Source organism: Gobio gobio (genome assembly GCF_949357685.1).
Source record: "Gobio gobio genome assembly, chromosome: 4".
NCBI lineage: Eukaryota > Metazoa > Chordata > Actinopteri > Cypriniformes > Gobionidae > Gobio > Gobio gobio.
In genome coordinates, this window is record NC_137100.1 from 41,255,663 (window position 1) to 41,273,593 (window position 17,931).

At 44.9% G+C, this 17,931-nt stretch overlaps 1 protein-coding gene across 1 annotated transcript; it reads right to left on the minus strand.

Moving 5' to 3' along the window:
- Window positions 1-12,059: 12,059 nt before the first annotated feature.
- Window positions 12,060-14,203, minus strand: LOC307125125 (uncharacterized protein). The gene is made up of 5 exons (XM_079814758.1): window positions 14,052-14,203; window positions 12,960-13,010; window positions 12,657-12,871; window positions 12,350-12,509; window positions 12,060-12,267 (listed from the first exon to the last, which is right to left on the minus strand). Exons 1-5 carry the CDS (start codon window positions 14,074-14,076, stop codon window positions 12,107-12,109), a joined length of 612 nt encoding a protein of 203 aa, XP_079670884.1. The 5' UTR covers window positions 14,077-14,203; the 3' UTR covers window positions 12,060-12,106.
- Window positions 14,204-17,931: the final 3,728 nt, after the last annotated feature.

Genomic DNA, 17,931 nt, shown 5'->3' on the forward strand with positions numbered 1-17,931 from the left:
ACGGGGCCTTGGGCTGGAGCCTGGACGGGGCCTTGGGCTGGAGCCTGGACGGGGCCTTAGGCTGGAGCCTTGACGGGGCCTTGGGCTGGAGCCTGGACGGGGCCTTGGGCTGGAGCCTGGACGGGGCCTTGGGCTGGAGCCTGGACGGGGCCTTGGGCTGGAGCATGGACGTGGGCTGGAGCATGGACGTGGACTGGAGCATGGACGTGGACTGGAGCCTGGACGTGGACTGGAGCCTGGACGTGGACTGGAGCCTGGACGTGGACTGGAGCCTGGACGTGGACGTGGGCTGGGCTCACTGGGGTGGAGAGTACTGTGGGACAGTGGAGCTCCTCATCCACGGTTCCCACAGTAAAGGCAGAGCCGCCCAACAAAAGGGCCTGATCTATGTACTGGGCCAGAGTCCCCGGCAAAGTGCTCTCAGGCATTAAATAAGCTAGGTGCTCATTCAGTCCAAAATAAAAAATGTCCTTGAGTGCCTGATCATTAAAATCTACTTGACACGAAAGTCCACAGAACTCCTGAACATAATTTTCCAGGGGACGATTCCCCTGGCGTAAACGTAGCAGAGCAACTGCTGGGTCCATTATGTGGTCAAGTATTCTGTAACGGGAATTCCACTGGAGGCAAGTTGAAGGACCCAAGTGCAGTTTATTCACAATTAAACATAAATCTCAACATAAATCAAACCAAGGACTTGGCATTCAACTATAACAGAACTCACCAACAGCAGGTTACAACAATCAATACTTGACAAAGACACATGGCAAACATGAGGGCTTAAATACACACACAGACTAATGACAAGACAAGTGACACCTGTGAACAGTGATGAGACAATGAACCAATGACAGGACAAGACACAAGATCACATGAGGGCATGGGATTCACATGACACTGAAACATGACAAAACCAGGAAGTGCATGACACTAAAACAAAGCAAGAACATGATAAACTAAAACATGAACAAGGAACAATGAACATGAACCATCACCAAAACACCATGTGACAACTACCATTGCTTAATTTCCTCACAATTTCCATTCACAGTGCTATACTGGAAGTTGCTGTGGTCAGTCGTGTATGCGGTAGAGATAAAAAAAAAAAAAAAATTTTGTTGGACAGGTTTTAGTTCCCTTTCAGTCGGTCACGTTCGACATACGTCGGACGTAACCGACGAATTGGGATCACTTCAGGGAGCCCCTATCAGCTTCGAGATATAGAGAACGGGCCAATGGGCCATTGGCGTGCGAGATTTGCATCTCGCGCTCCACCCCGCACCGCGGGTATAAACAGGAAGCGAGAGCAGCGCACTATTGTCATTCACTTCGGAGCCGAACAGGCGTTACTACGAAGTCGTTGACTGCTGTTTCAGCAAGAGAGAGAGTCATTCACAAGACTGGAGAACGAAGAGGACGCTCGTGTTGGCGATCACGGCACACATCAGCGAGACCGCGAGCTCACAGCTGCTTCTCTATAAACACAACTGCTGTTCTCACAGCAAACCAGTTGGCTCGGTGAGGGCGTTGTTTTGAGTGCAAACACAGGCTGCACTATCCCCTGTGTGTTGCTGCGGTCTTCCCTGGGTGCTTCAGCACATTCCTAAAGAGCGTTTCCTCACAAAAAGTGCAATACGGGTGTGACACTACGTCTTTTTCAAGATGTCATTCCACCCGTGCGTTTCTGGATGCGGTCGTTCCCACTCACCAGTTGACGGTCACAATCGCTGTCTCACGTGTTTGGGCGTTCAGCACGCTGAGGCAGCGTTTGTGGATAGTTTGTGTTCCGACTGCGGGAACATGACTATCTCGGAGCTTAGATCGAGACTCGCCTACCTTCGGGAAGGTGGAGTCCCCCTCCGCATACCTCGATCTAGTGCTATCCCTGCCCAGCAAGATAGACCTACTTCGACGGATTCCCGGGGTGATCTGAGGATTACGTTCAGGGCAAACCCGCCGAGCGAGCCTCCGCGGGCCCCTGATCCCTCACAAGCTCCTCAGCCGGTGGTGCTTCCGGAAGAAGCTGCTGGCCCCTCCCATGGGCGTCCAGCGGTGACTTTCGGGGCACCCGCAGATGAGCAGATATCGCTCGCTGCATCGGAGGGGGAGTTTCAGGCCTCAGAGGATGAAGATTCGGCTGTTCTGCCTCTCTCTGGGAAAGTGGCAACGAGGGTAGGCCTGACCCAGAGCTCCTCCGGGAGCTCCGGACTGCGACGGACCTCGCCCTCCGGACAACGAAAGTCACCTCCTGTTCCCTCGGCGATGTCCACCTTAGTGGTCCAGAAGCGACATCTCTGGCTCAACCTGGCCAACATGAGGGAGACCGACAAGTACCGGCTCCTGGACTCCACCATCTCGTCGGCCTGGTTGTTCGGCGACGCGGTCGAGAGCTTCGCCCAACAGTTCTCGGCCGCCCAGAAGCAGACGGAGGCCATCAAGCACATCCTGCCCCGGCGGCCAGCTGCTGCTCCCACTCCACCGCCGGCCGCAGCGCCTCCGCCTGCCCGTCGCCAAGGACGGCCACCCACCGCCGCCCCCGCTCCCGCCCCAGCCAGTAGCAGCCTACACCTCGCCGTGGGCGTGGAGCCGGCCGCGGGAAGGCAATCCAGCCCACTCAGGCCGCTGCCAAGCCAGGTGGCAAGCGCCATCGTATGCGACCCTGAGACGGGCCACCCAGAAATGGAGGAAACTGCACTTCAGGAGATTGCTGCAGCACCACTCCTTCCCCCAGAGGAGGGCCGGGGGAGAATCCTTGTTTCAGTTTTTTCTGTTCCGGGTACCCAAATTCTCAATAAAAGAGCAGTTTCCAATATCTCTGGGTGCCAAGAGAGCACGCCTGTCAGTGTTCGATGCTTCCATGCCTTGTCACTCTCAGATGCCTCTTTGTTCGCCAGAGGCCTTCCCACACTCGCACACCCCCTCAGCGGAAGCAGGTAAGTGTTGCACAGCACACTCAGACCCCACTTCAGGCCGCCACCAGGCCGTCTGAGTCGGGTCCCTGCATGCCGCCTCGCTGCCCCACTGCGGGTACGTCTGTGGTGCCGTTGGTCCCGCTTGCACGGTCCCTGGGAGCCTGGCTAGCGCTTCCCAGGCCGTCTCGCTGGCTCATCCATACCATCAGACTCGGCTATGCGATTCAGTTCGCCCGGCGTCCCCCCAAGTTCAGGGGCGTTCACTTCACCTCCGTGTCGAAGGAGAATGCTCCTGTGCTCCAGGCAGAGATCACAGTTCTACTGGCGAAGGACGCGATAGAGCCGGTCTCTCTAGCCGATATGAAGACCGGCTTCTACAGCCCGTACTTCATTGTTCCCAAGAAAGGCGGCGGGTTACGGCCGATCTTGGATCTGCGGTTCTTGAACCGGTCCCTTCACAGGCTGTCGTTCAAGATGCTCATGCAGAAACGCATCTTCAGGTGCATCCGTCCCCAAGATTGGTTTGCAGCGATCGACCTGAAGGACGCATACTTTCATGTCTTGATTCTCCCTCAACACAGACCGTTTCTTTGCTTTGCGTTCGACGAAAGAGCATATCAGTACAAAGTCTTAACCTTCGAGCTAGCCCTGTCGCCCCGCGTCTTTGCGAAGGTTGCGGAGGCAGCCATTGCTCCCACAAGAGAGCGTGGCGTTCGCATCCTCAACTACCTCGACGACTGGCTGATCCTTGCCCAGTCGCGAGGGCAGTTGTGCAAACACAGGGACATGGTGCTCAGACACCTCAGCCAGTTGGGACTTCGGGTCAACTGGGAGAAGAGCAAACTCTGCCCCACGCAAAGGATCTCTTTTCATCGGGATGGAGCTGGACTCGGTCGCCTAGACAGCGCACCTCACTGAGGAGCGCGTCCAGTCGGTGTTGAACTGCTTGAATTCATTCAAATGCAGGACAGCAGTACCACTGAAACATTTTCAGAGGCACCTGGGGCATATGGCATCTGCAGCCGTGGTAACGCCGCTCGTATTGCTTCATATGAGACCGCTTCAACGCTGGCTACACGATCGAGTCCCGAGATGGGCGTGGCACAGCGGATCCCTGAAAAACATCCTACTGTGAAAAACATCCTACTGTGTCGGATGCGGGTGCGGGTCGGGTCGGACAAGGGAGAAACACGGGTCTAAACACGGTTTTTAAACATTCACGTGCAAACGAATATAGGCCTATATATAAACAATATATGCATGTATATTGTAGATGTGTTCCTAAAAATACAAAAATATGCCTTGCCTGTTTTCCAAGTTGATAAAATAATTTCAAATCCATATCAGTTCATCTGTGGCCGCGCGGCGCGCGCGTGCCCTCAAAGAAGAATCACAACCGCGCGCGCGCTCTGCCTGTACTGCAGCCGTCAAGATGGATCATGAGGAGTTGAAGAAAAGATAGCCGCAAATGTGGAACTTCATCGCTGAGGAAGCACGCAGATAACTGTGGTAACAAACCAAGCGCAAGCAGTTCTATCAAACAGTATTTGTGTTATATTTCCTGAGTTTGGTCTCTTAATAACACTGTCTTAGTACATTAACCCACGTTAAGTGTTTTTTTTATAATGGTTTTCTATGGTAGGAAAACGTTTAACGTGTAATTATACGCGTTGCGTTCATATTCTGGGCTCATCTGATTTTTTGTACATAGTATACGTTATTAGTATTATGTTTACTGAGTTTGGTCTCTTAATAACAGTACATTAAGCCACGTTAAGCTCCCGGCAGAAGTTGTCCTTGTGTTAATGGTCGTGTAATAACTTCTGTATGCTGGCAATAAACATTTTTGTAAGTGTGTCAATAATGTGATATGCTAAACTGATTGTATTGCGGGTCGGGTTCTATTTTAAGCGGGTCGGGTCGGGTGCGGATTTTAATTAGTGCTGTTGTCGGAAAACGGGTCGGATGCGGGTTTAAGCACTGCGGGTACGGGCGGGTGCGGGTTTTCAAAATCGGACCCATGCAGGACTCTGCACTGAGATGCCGCCAAACCTTCAGTCCGTGGTCGGACCCTTCTTTTCTACGAGCAGGAGTGCCTCTAGAACAAGTGTCCAGGCATGCTGTTGTCTCCACGGATGCCTCATCCACCGGCTGGGGTGCCACGTACAACGGGCTTGCAGTTTCGGGTCTGTGGATGGGGCCCCAACTGCAATGGCATATCAATTGCCCGCAGTTGTTACAGTTCATCTTGCACTCAGCACAGTACCTCCATGGCCCATTCCTCTGAGGAAGGACCTCCTGACTCAGAGACGGGGCACCCTCTGGGCACCTCTCTTCCGTTAGAGCTCCCTCTACGAGACGGCTCTACGCGTTGAGGTGGAACCTGTTCGTCGACTGGTGGTCTTCTCGCCGAGAAAACCCACGAAGGTGTACAATCAGCTCGGTGCTTTCCTTTCTACAGAGCGGGTTGGAGCGAAGGCTGTCTCCCTCCACCCTCAAAGTGTATGTTGCCGCTATTGCCGCTAATCATGACTTAGTAGATGGAAAGTCCTTAGGTAAGCACAACCTGATCGTCAGGTTCCTGAGGGGGGCGAGGAGACTAAATCCGCCTCGCCCCCCCCCCCCTCTATACCCTCTTGGGACTTAACTCTGGTGCTTACCGCACTGCAGAGGGCGCCCTTTGAGCCTTTGCTGTCAGCTGAGTTAAAAGTTCTCTCACTTAAGACAGTACTCCTGACCGCATTGGCCTCTATCAAGAGGGTAGGGGACCTGCAGGCATTTTTGGTCGATGAATCGTGCCTGGAATTCGGGCCTGGTAACTCTCATGTAATCCTTGTAATCCACTCCCTTCCGGGACCAGGTGGTGAGCCTGCAAGCGCTGCCTTCGGAGGAGGCAGACCCAGCCCTAGCTTTTCTCTGTCCGGTCCGCGCCCTGCGGACCTATGTAGACAGAATGCAAAGCTTCAGGACCTCAGAGCAGCTCTTCGTCTGTTACGGAGGACAGCAGAAGGGAAAGGCTGTCTCCAAGCAGAGGATGGCCCACTTGATAGTGGATGCCATCGTCTTGGCGTATGAAACCCAAGACGTGCCCTGCCCGCTCGGGGTAAGAGCCCACTCCACTAGGGTTGTAGCTTCTTCCTGGGCGTTGGCTCGTGGCGCCTCGCTGACAGATATTTGTAGAGCTGCGGGCTGGGCGACACCTAACACGTTCACTAGATTCTATAGCCTATGTGTAGAGCCGGTAGCTTCCCGTGTGCTCGCTTCCCTTAGTCAATAACACCGGAGTGTCCGTTCTAGTGTCGGCTTGCTGCGCCATTCCCTTCCCCATTGGAACGGATACATGCGCTTATTCTGCTCCAGTCGAGTTCCCCTAAAGATAAGCGAACCCTGTCGAGTACTCCGCAACCCGCGGCAGTCGGATGAGGCGGAGCATCCGACGCCAGGTCTAACACACGTATGCATTGGTGGAACCTGTGTTAGGCTGGGTTCCGTATGTTGTGACCCCCACAGCGGTCCCATATGTGTATTCTTTCACGGTACAGCTCCCTACGGCGAGCTTGTGTCTTTCCCTTGGCAGAGTTTCCTCTGCCGTGCCAGTACGGTGTTGTTCCCCCGCCGTAAATTGGCCGGGGCCACCCCTGGGACTTCCGTATGTTGCACTGCCCAAGGCCAGTCCATACCTGTATTCTCCACATGGTAACTCCCTCCGGGCATGATGTGGCTTCCGCAGCAGCCCTACGGGCACGCTTTCCCAGCGTTATCCAATAAAGGTCTGCTGAATGGGTCTTGCGGAACAGCAGTGTGACTCTCCCTGCGTGAGTTTTCCTGCCAGGTACAGACATGGTCTGAGGGGCTCTTCGCTGGGCGCTGGAAGTGGTAGTAACTGTGGCGTTTTCCAAAGGGTACCAATTCGTCGGTTACGTCCGACGTACGTCGAACGTCACCGACTGAAAGGGAACGTCTCGGTTACGTATGGTAACCCTCATTCCCTGAAGGAGGGAACGGAGGCGTACGTCCCGTCGCCACAGTTGCTGTACCATTACTGCAGGCCCGAGCCACTAAGTTCGGCTCCTCAGTGAAAAACAATAGTGCGCTGCTCTCGCTTCCTGTTTATACCCGCGGTGCGGGGCAGAGCACGAGATGCAAATTTCGCACGCCAATGGCCCATTGGCCCATTCTCTATATCTCGAAGCTGATAGGGGCTCCCTGAAGTGATCCCAATTCGTCGGTTACGTCCAACGTACGTCTCCGTTCCCTCCTTCAGGGAACGAGGGTTACCATACCTAACCGAAAAGTTTTTATCTACTTGACCTGTTATTTTATAAATAACAAATGACAGTTTTGTTCACTAACACAAGTTTCTGCTGCAGGTCTTCTGAGATGTTTGTTATGAACTTGTATCTCTTATGGCCTTTGAGCTTAATGTCACCACAGAGAATACTTTTGACCTTTCGCAGTAAGTAGCAGTTATGAGAAAACTATATTACGCTTTCTTTCTTTTTTCTTCTTTGTTCCATTCGTTCCCTGTAAACGTTTGTAACTGACATTCCTGCTATGCTTAAAATGTGTATAAAGCTTTTTTTTTGTAAAAACACTATGAATAATACTGACATGAAATGGAATATCCAGATATTACCTTTTGGATCCATCTAAATTTGACAGGTAAAGAACCTTGAGAATGACATCTTTTACATTTGATTCGAAATGATAATTTGCCACTTCAGAGAGATGAGACTAATAGGGTCAAACTGCAGTTGTCCTTTCCATGTGATATCTCTCCATGAGAGCCATATCCGCAGCCCTCTCTCCTCAGACTCTAGGAATAGCGCCCCTTCCCTTAAATGCTATTACCAGAAAGATACGACAAAATGGAGGGAGGCTGATACAATTAGTGTGTGATTCAGATCATCCACAGTCTTTTGGCCTTGAATGTTTACAGGTCAATTTCGGCTGTGCACACACACACATGCGCAACAAATGGTTTGAAGTTTTCTGGGTTTTCATATTATTTAAGCACACACACATAATAGTCAATACACCCAGTCTTCTCTATGGTGGTGCATATTGTGCCCCGGCTGGTACAGCTCTCATCCAACATTAATTGAACCGAGGGACACTCAGGACTTTTAGGGCATGTATTTCACGCCATCCTGATTGGACACCGGGAGAGCAGGAGGAGAGAATTGCTTTGAAGTGATTAATTTGTGGAGGACACCGTGCCATACATCACCAATGCTACACTGAGTGTATGAGTCTTCACTCTATAAACAATAGATTGCTTAAGCATTGGCAGTTTTAAGCATCCTCATCTCTTGTGACTTTGTTTATCTTACAAATAAATACTTAATTTATTTTACAAGCAAGAACCATTGCCATATTTTTCAAAACATTATATTTACGATTTAAAATTGTGTAAAATCATTGCATGATTTTAATTGATAATAAAAATGCAGCAAGTTTAATTTACAACCAGAATGCCACAACACATTTAGGGTAACACTTTAGAATACTGTTCCGACATTAATGAATAACTACACAGGAACAAATGAGTAATGCACTATTAACACTCTGCTGTTAACTAACAAGAAACTCTACGAAGAAAACTATGAATTAGTAAGCAATAGTGCTTTTGAATGTGGCAGTTCACTATTAGTTAATCAATAACTTTTATTCACACTACTAAGAACTACTATACAGATTCACTATACAGATATAATTAATTCTAAAATGAAGGTCATGATAACCCACTAGTAATGACTCAAGCATTGCCAAATCCTTTAGAAATAATTACTAATTATTTGGATCAGTATTCTGAAGTGAAAAACTGCTGATAACTCTATAGTAATTAATGAAGTCATTGTAAACATTGATGTATTAACACTTCAGTCATTACTATCCAAAACTTTACAAAAACCTTAAAAGCTTACAATGGCTTCAGTCATTACTAGAGAGTTATCATGTTTTTCCACTTTAGAATACTGATCCAAATAATTAGTAATTCCTTCTGAAGGATTTGGTAACACTTGAGTCATTACTAATGGGTTACTATGACGTTCTTAGTAGTTCTCTAGGTGTAAAAAAAAATAGTAGTTATTGATTAACTAATAGTGAACTATCACATTCAACTAAGCACTAAGCATTCAACTATCAGAGTTTCTTGTTTTGTAATAGTAGTAACTAGAATGTTAATAGTGCATTACTCATTTGTTCCTGTGTAGTTATTCATTAATGATGGAACAGTATTCCAAAGTGTTACCCACATGTAGTTAACAACAAACTGCACTTTCTATTAGAGGCTCTTCTGTGTCATTTAAGTGAGTCCATTCAAGTTTGATTCATTGCCAAATAAGAAATGTAAAACATACCTGAGGTGCATGTTTTCAATCAAGCTAAATAAATGATTAACTCAGTTGCAAAGGTTAGTTGCCCCCTTCCACATGTAAATGAGAGGGCACTAATGAAGTAAAATAACAATGCCAGCAGTGAGTGGTTATGCCAGATGTGTAAAGAGATTAGATAAAGCTGAATCAAAGTCAAGGCCAATCTTATCTGATCAGCTTGATGAGAACTGTACACCAGCTCCACCATTCCAGAGCAACTCTAAATAAATCATGGTAACAGTTCAAGTGTTCTAATTGCATCATGAGGACATTTAGAGACTGTGGGGGTCCTGTAGGACCTCAGAACTCATGTGAGCAAAACACAGAGCCGACAGTAAACAAGGACGTTCAAGGACAACATCCAAGCTGTGATATCTGCAATGAAGCAGCAGTGCTCATAATGATGGCAGAAACAATTTCACCAACCAACACAATCTTCTTATGATTTACTTGATGTTGTCTCCAATAAAGACAGGCAGTTAATAGTAAATAATGAAAACCCCATAGAAATTCCTCTTGAGGTCGAGATTAGTCCAGCCAACGTGTCATTGTTTAGAATGGAGAGGCTGGAGGGGCAAATGATTTCAAAGTGTTTTATGCATTTGCATATACACCTCCAACATATGTTTGTTGTTCAAAAACAAATTAAACATATAAACACTATTTACCTTATCAAAATGATTATTTGCTGAAAAAATGAGAGTGATAGTAGCCTACATTCATGTTCAAACGAGCGTAGTACTTTTCCTATGCTGTGATAGAAGTGACCTGACTGGTGGTAGTGCAAAACAAAGAAAGTTACTGTTGTTTAGGAAAGATGTCATTAATGTTTGACCTGATTGACCTTCAATAAACATTCACAAAAAATATCCTGGAGATAAGGAGACATGACGAATATGTCTTATTTCAATATGTCAGACTGATTTCACGCTGGAGACTTATTTGCATTATGTCATAGTTCTGCTCTCCTGAGAGGCATAAATATCTTTAGCTGAGCACACTATTTGGAAGCCCAGTCAACAATTTGATCTCACAATGATGTCACTATGAGCTCACAATATTCTCATGGTGCGGTCATAATGTGAGTGTCACAGTGAACTAAAAGTGTAACCACACAGAGCTCTCACTGTGTGCTCATTCTTTGTTCACAACATGAGGTCACTGCACAATCACAGTGCACTCATACTGTGGTGGAAATATGAGGTCACATCACACTCACTGTGTGCTCATTCTGTGGTCACTGTGTGCTCATACTGTGATCACTGTGTGCTCATACTGTGATCACTGTGTGCTCATACTGTGGTCACTGTGTGCTCATACTGTGATCACTGTGTGCTCATACTGTGGTCACTGTGTGCTCATACTGTGATCACTGTGTGCTCATACTGTGATCACTGTGTGCTCATACTGTGGTCACTGTGTGCTCATACTGTGGTCACTGTGTGCTCATACTGTGATCACTGTGTGCTCATACTGTGATCACTGTGTGCTCATACTCTGGTCACTGTGTGCTCATACTGTGGTCACTGTGTGCTCATACTGTGATCACTGTGTGCTCATACTCTGGTCACTGTGTGCTCATACTGTGGTCACTGTGTGCTCATACTGTGATCACTGTGTGCTCATACTGTGATCACTGTGTGCTCATACTGTGATCACTGTGTGCTCATACTGTGATCACTGTGTGCTCATACTGTGATCACTGTGTGCTCATACTGTGATCACTGTGTGCTCATACTGTGGTCACTGTGTGCTCATACTGTGATCACTGTGTGCTCATACTGTGATCACTGTGTGCTCATACTGTGATCACTGTGTGCTCATACTGTGATCACTGTGTGCTCATACTGTGATCACTGTGTGCTCATACTGTGATCACTGTGTGCTCATACTGTGATCACTGTGTGCTCATACTGTGATCACTGTGTGCTCATACTGTGGTCACTGTGTGCTCATACTGTGATCACTGTGTGCTCATACTGTGGTCACTGTGTGCTCATACTGTGATCACTGTGTGCTCATACTGTGGTCACTGTGTGCTCATACTGTGGTCACTGTGTGCTCATACTGTGATCACTGTGTGCTCATACTCTGGTCACTGTGTGCTCATACTCTGGTCACTGTGTGCTCATACTGTGGTCACTGTGTGCTCATACTCTGGTCACTGTGTGCTCATACTGTGGTCACTGTGTGCTCATACTCTGGTCACTGTGTGCTCATACTGTGGTCACTGTGTGCTCATACTCTGGTCACTGTGATGTCACTGGGCACTCACTGTGTGCTCATACTGTGGTCACTGTGTACTCATACTCTGGTCACTGTGATGTCACTGGGCACTCACTGTGTGCTCATACTGTGGTCACTGTGTGCTCATACTCTGGTCACTGTGATGTCACTGGGCACTCACTGTGTGCTCATACTGTGGTCACTGTGTGCTCATACTCTGGTCACTGTGATGTCACTGGGCACTCACTGTGTGCTCATACTGTGGTCACTGTGTGCTCATACTCTGGTCACTGTGATGTCACTGGGCACTCACTGTGTGCTCATACTGTGGTCACTGTGATGTCACTGGGCACCCACTGTGTGCTCATACTGTGGTCACTGTGTGCTCATACTCTGGTCACTGTGATGTCACTGGGCACTCACTGTGTGCTCATACTCTGGTCACTGTGTGCTCATACTGTGAGATCACCATATAACACCACTATGCAATAATTGTGTTAGTTCACTGTTATCTAAAATGATTCAGTTAACTCAAACTTTTACACCCACATTCTTTATTTCCATCAATAAAAACAATCAAACAAAAATTCAGCTTTTTCCTTTATTTGGTTTCCTTTTCAGCCTGGTGTTGGCGGTGGACAAAAAAATTTCTACTTGGCGAATACATTCCGCGTCTGGTGTTGTTCTGGTGGTTACTTTTAGCTTCTTCACCTCTATTTCATTTTGTTTGTGAAAACACCTGACACATTCTAAAAACACAAAGAGCAAGGTGTTAACATTACAATTTCTATAGCAGCATCCAGATGCACAAACCAAAACTTAAACACTTACTTTTCAAACATGTCAGGAGCACAGGTGGCAACACCTTCTTCCCATCTTTCCCCGTTCTGTTATACAGACAGAGAACATTGTCTGACGCTATGCTTTTTAAAGCCTGTCTCACCATCTCACCTATATTGGAGCTGCCGTGAGTATGGATGAGATGGTGTACCTGACAAAAACATACATAATATTGTCATGATTAAAATATACCAGGCTTCAACATTTCTTTTACATGGTATCTGCTGCAAAAAAATAAAAAAATAAAACTGTGGCTTTGTTGTAAAAATAAACGCTAAATTTATATAGTAGTACTAACATAAAGCTCTCGATAATTTTTGTCTTCTTCAAGCCTCTGACAGAAGGCTTCAAACGTTTCAAAGCTGGAGCACTGTTGTTGTTTAAAAAGTTCCTCATGGGCATCTTCTTCTGCCCGCTTCATGAGAACAGACTTAACTTTTGCCAAGTCATTCATGATGAAAGCTTGTCTCTGTTCCAGCATTTGAATTTGTTGGAGTATCTTAGTATTCAGATCTGAAAAATTGTAAAGTTAGATTGTTATATAGCAAAGGATGTTTTATGTCTGTATAAATAAATAATGTCTAATTGATATATCACATACCAAACAATTTCTCCATGGTGACTTTGCATTTTGTTTCCTTTGGTTCCTTCCCTGTTGTCAAAATTACATACATAAGGTCAGTGAAATTGCATTTATCTAAATCAGTTATATTGTTTCTATATTTATTTTTCTACATCAATTAAACCGTTTTTTCTCTGATCGTTTTATCCACAATGCACATGTAGGTGGTTCACTTTAATTGTGGGGACATTTGGTACAATGTAAAAAAAAAAAAAAAACACACACACCAACGCACGCACGCACACACACACACACACCTTAATTTTTGTTTCCAAATCCTAACAGGCCAAAAAGAACTTCTGTATTAGTAAAACATTATATGAAACACATAAATCTTTTACAAATTTTTTTTTGTTTGAGAGGACAACCTTAGCCACTCTCACTGATTACTGTATTTGATAATTGTTTAAGAAGTCTTCTTTGGAGAATTGTTGTGCATCCTAAAGAAAGTGTGTATCATAAAGTACTTTAAACTTCACTTTTGTAGATCTACACTTTACATTCTTAATGATGTAGTGTTGCATCTGATGTCTGGGTAAAGTTGCTTGTTATGTTAATAAGAGGATGAATGTCAGTCACTGAGTTTTGGTAAATGGGAAGTGACGTTGAAGCTTTTAACATAAAACAGCTACAGTTCCACAGATAGAAGTTTTTGTTAAAAAACTAGTCATATAGCGTGGTGAAATAAGGCTTTTTATCTTTAATATGAGTGTCTAAGAGTAGGCCTACTTCATCTTTTATCCAAAGAGCAATGATAGTTTACGCTATTCCACCAGTGCAGCATTCTTGCTTACTGTTGTTTTACAGCGCTTGTTAATTATTGAAATATAAGTATAAATAAAAAAAAATTATATATTGAAATATAAAGTTAGTAATGTTGTAATGATCTGACATAACAGGCCTAACAATTCACAAATACTGATATGCAAACTAGCTGCAGCTAGCAATTTTGGTGTGATTACTGAAGGTAAAATGGCTGGTGCATATGTAGCATGTGTGAGCAGTACTCTGCAAAAAAAAAAAAGACCAGACCACATTGCACATCTAAAAGTATGTAAATAGGCCACTCACCATTTCTGCGGTGTAACAATACCATGCACAACTTTTTCTTCTTCTTTACATGTTTTATGGTGGTTGGAAGACCAGCTTAGATGGTGCATTTACCACCGCCAACTGGACCGGAGTGTGAAGCATTCACAATGAGCTCATGCTTTACACACATGCTGAGGTTCACAGTATGAGGATCAGATGAACTCACCTTGAGCTCACGCTTTACACACATGCTGAGGTTCACAGTATGAGGATCAGATGAACTCACCTTGAGCTCACGCTTTACACACATGCTGAGGTTCCCAGTATGAGGATCAGATGAACTCACGTTGAGCTCACGCTTTACACACATGCTGAGGTTCACAATATGAGGATCAGATGAACTCACCTTGAGCTCACGCTTTACACACATGCTGAGGTTCACAATATGAGGATCAGATGAACTCACCTTGAGCTCACGCTTTACACACATGCTGAGGTTCACAATATGAGGATCAGATGAACTCACCTTGAGCTCACGCTTTACACACATGCTGAGGTTCACAATATGAGGATCAGATGAACTCACCTTGAGCTCACGCTTTACACACATGCTGAGGTTCACAATATGAGGATCAGATGAACTCACCTTGAGCTCACGCTTTACACACATGCTGAGGTTCACAGTATGACGATCAGATGAACTCACGTTGAGCTCACCCTTTACACACATGCTGAGGATCACAGTATGAGGATCAGATGAACTCACGTTGAGCTCACGCTTTACACACATGCTGAGGATCACAGTATGAGGATCAGATGAACTCACGTTGAGCTCACCCTTTACACACATGCTGAGGATCACAGTATGAGGATCAGATGAACTCACGTTGAGCTCACCCTTTACACACATGCTGAGGATCACAGTATGAGGATCAGATGAACTCACGTTGAGCTCACCCTTTACACACATGCTGAGGATCACAGTATGAGGATCAGATGAACTCACCTTGAGCTCACGCTTTACACACATGCTGAGGTTCACAGTATGAGGATTGTGTGATGTCACTGTGATCATCGCATGATCTCACGTGTTGACTGGGAGGTTTATACATTCACCAGGAATCTTATGCAAAAACATTCTTAAATAAAACACCTCACTTCCTGAGTGATATCTGCATATTTAGGAACATTTAGGACATTATTATTCATATTACTGAGGGGAGGCTGAAGAATTATGAAAAAGTTAAATAGTATATAATTGTGCATTTATTTCAGTGCATGTTTTAAGTGTGATCAATTGAGAAAACAACTTTCACACTATAATTATAGGGGACCCAACTCACCAGACTCAAACCAGAAAAATCAGGTCAAGCTATCACAGAGCTTAAATTATTAGAGCATATTTCCCATTATCAAGACTCGCTGAGCCTCTTTAATGGGTTAATTTATCTGAGTAGCCTTTGTTTGATAGAACTCAAATCATTTCTGGGCTGAAATGAATCATTGCCCTCTACATGACACAATCTAAGTCATAAATCTCAAGCAAATATGCCGTAGTGGAACAGTTTGTATTAGGAAATTTAATTTAGAGAGTAATACATTACATTTCTGTTGACAAAAGACAATAGAACAGAATAGGAGGTACAAGCAGAGACAAAAAATATTTTTTACACTCTTGTGGTAGATCGTGAAATATAATGCCATGGCCAAGGTGATGGGAAAATCTATTTGTTCAGAATGTAAAACATAAGTTTATATAAAAATATACATCACATGTATTACCATGCAAGTTCCAATTAGTAAAGTTTTATCATATACTAGCCACATTCTGCTCGGTAGACCCTAAGCTATTTTCTCGTTTGATCAACTGATTATATTCTGAACACACAAGAATTTCTATTAAAAAAAAGAAAAAGCGCCAATGAACAGTCATCCGTGTAAATGCCTCTCTAGGCAATTACAGAGGCAATCAATATTCCCAATAGCGTTTGGGACAGTAAACGGTTACAATGCAATACAGGTTGCATTTATGAGGTTTTGAAGTATCTCTCTGCTCTGTTAGTTTAACAGATTACATTTTTCATGCTGTGAAATATGGTCCTGCTTTGTTTTATCAATGATTTTTTTGTCTGATGCAAGCCAAATTGTCAAAGAGTCAAAGACATGAGCTGATATTTTGCTACATCATTTTAGAACACTCAAAAAAAAAAAAGTAAGTTTTAGAAAGACTATAGGCTGAAAGAGCTTAGGAGATTTCAAAGAGGGTATGAATTTAAAAAACAAACCACGTCACAGGCAATTAAACAAAATCAATACATGCTCCTCTGAGTGAAGAGGAATACAAGAGCTGTTTATGAAACTTAGAACGCTTTTTTCTTCAAACTTAAGAGACATGCCAACATCAGTAATCTCACTGATATTGTGCCCTTGACCAAGGCACGTAACCTCCGATCATTATAAGAATTTAATATGGAAATAAATCGACTTGGATTAAAAAAGTAACTGCTAAATGCCAAGTTTCCAAGTTAGAGCCTTGAAGTTTGAGCAACGAAGAAAAAATGGGGTATAACTTCTCCACCATATTCAAATGAATGATTCTAGACTTAATGATGCCAGTTGTCAGACAGACATTTGAGACATGGCGAAAGATTCAGGTGCAGTAGAGAGAGACCAGTGCTGAGACAAGCTGTCAAACAGTCCAACACCACAAGCTGAAAGCCTAGACAGGACGGCACATTTTGAACCAGAATAATGAGCTCCTGCATGCCCTCAACACATGCAAAACAACCTTTATATATACAGCTCTGGAAAATAATTATGAGATCCCTGCAAAATTACCAGTTTCTCTGGACGCATTATTTATATGTGTCTGTTTGAGTAAAATGAACCATTTTGATTTATTCTGCATACTACTGACAACAATTCTCCCAAATTTCAAATATTGAAATATTGCAATTTAGAGCATTTGCAGAACATGACAACTGGTCAAAATAACGAGAAAGATGCCATGTTTTCAGTCCTTGAATAATGCAGAGAAAAAAAGTTTATATTCATTTTGACACTATACTAATGCTTTAACTTATAGGAAGAGTTCAGAAATCAATATTTGGTTGAATAACCCTGATTTCCAATCACAACTTTTACATCAGTCGGTCACACTGCTGCAGGGAGACTTTATGCCACTCCTGGCGAAGAAATTCAAGCAGCTTGGTTTTATTTTATGGCTGGCGAGTCTCTTACTTACATTCCAGAGGTTTTCATTGGGGTTCAGGTCTGGAGATTGTAAAGGTCATGACAGGGTCTTGATCTGGTGGTCCTCCATCCACACCTTGGTTGGCCTGGCTTTGTGGATTGGAGCATTGTCCTGTGGGAAAAAATAACCCTTTGAGTCGGGGAACACTGTCAGAGCAGAAGGAAGCATGTTTTCTTCGAGGATAACCTTGGACATGGCTTGAGACCTTCACAAAGACAGATCTGCCTGATTCTGATCTTCTGTAATGAGTCCAGTTTTCAGCTTTACCCAACACCTGGCCCTCTAATGGTTAGACAGAGACCTAGAGAGGCCTACAACCCACAGTCTCTCACACCCAATGTATAATTTGGTGGAGGATTGGTGATGATCTGGTGGTTCTTCAGGTAAGGCTAGAATCGGGTAGATAAGTCTTTGCGAAGAATGCATAACTCAAGCCATGTACAAGATTATCCTGAAAGTAGAAAAACGTCCTTCTGCTTTGACGATGTTCCCTAAATCGAAGGACTGGTTTTGCGTGCAGGACAATGCTTCAATCCACACAGCCATGCAGGCAAAACCTTTTTTTTCTCAGAAGCCTCCACATCAAAAGCCTGATATCATCTAAACAAAGCTTAACAAACCTGCTGAGACAATGAAATAATAGGCTACTCTCACCCGTATGCATGG

What these genes read in the sequence shown, in the direction of transcription:
- LOC307125125 (XM_079814758.1), bottom strand. Translation starts at nt 14,076, where the DNA reads ATGGTATTGTTACACCGCAGAAATG. An exon ending in ATTGTTACACCGCAGAAATG is followed by an intron (nt 13,011 to 14,051) that starts GTGAGTGGCCTA and finishes TTTTGACAACAG; the next exon opens with GGAAGGAACCAAAGGAAACA. An exon ending in CACCATGGAGAAATTGTTTG is followed by an intron (nt 12,872 to 12,959) that starts GTATGTGATATA and finishes ACAATTTTTCAG; the next exon opens with ATCTGAATACTAAGATACTC.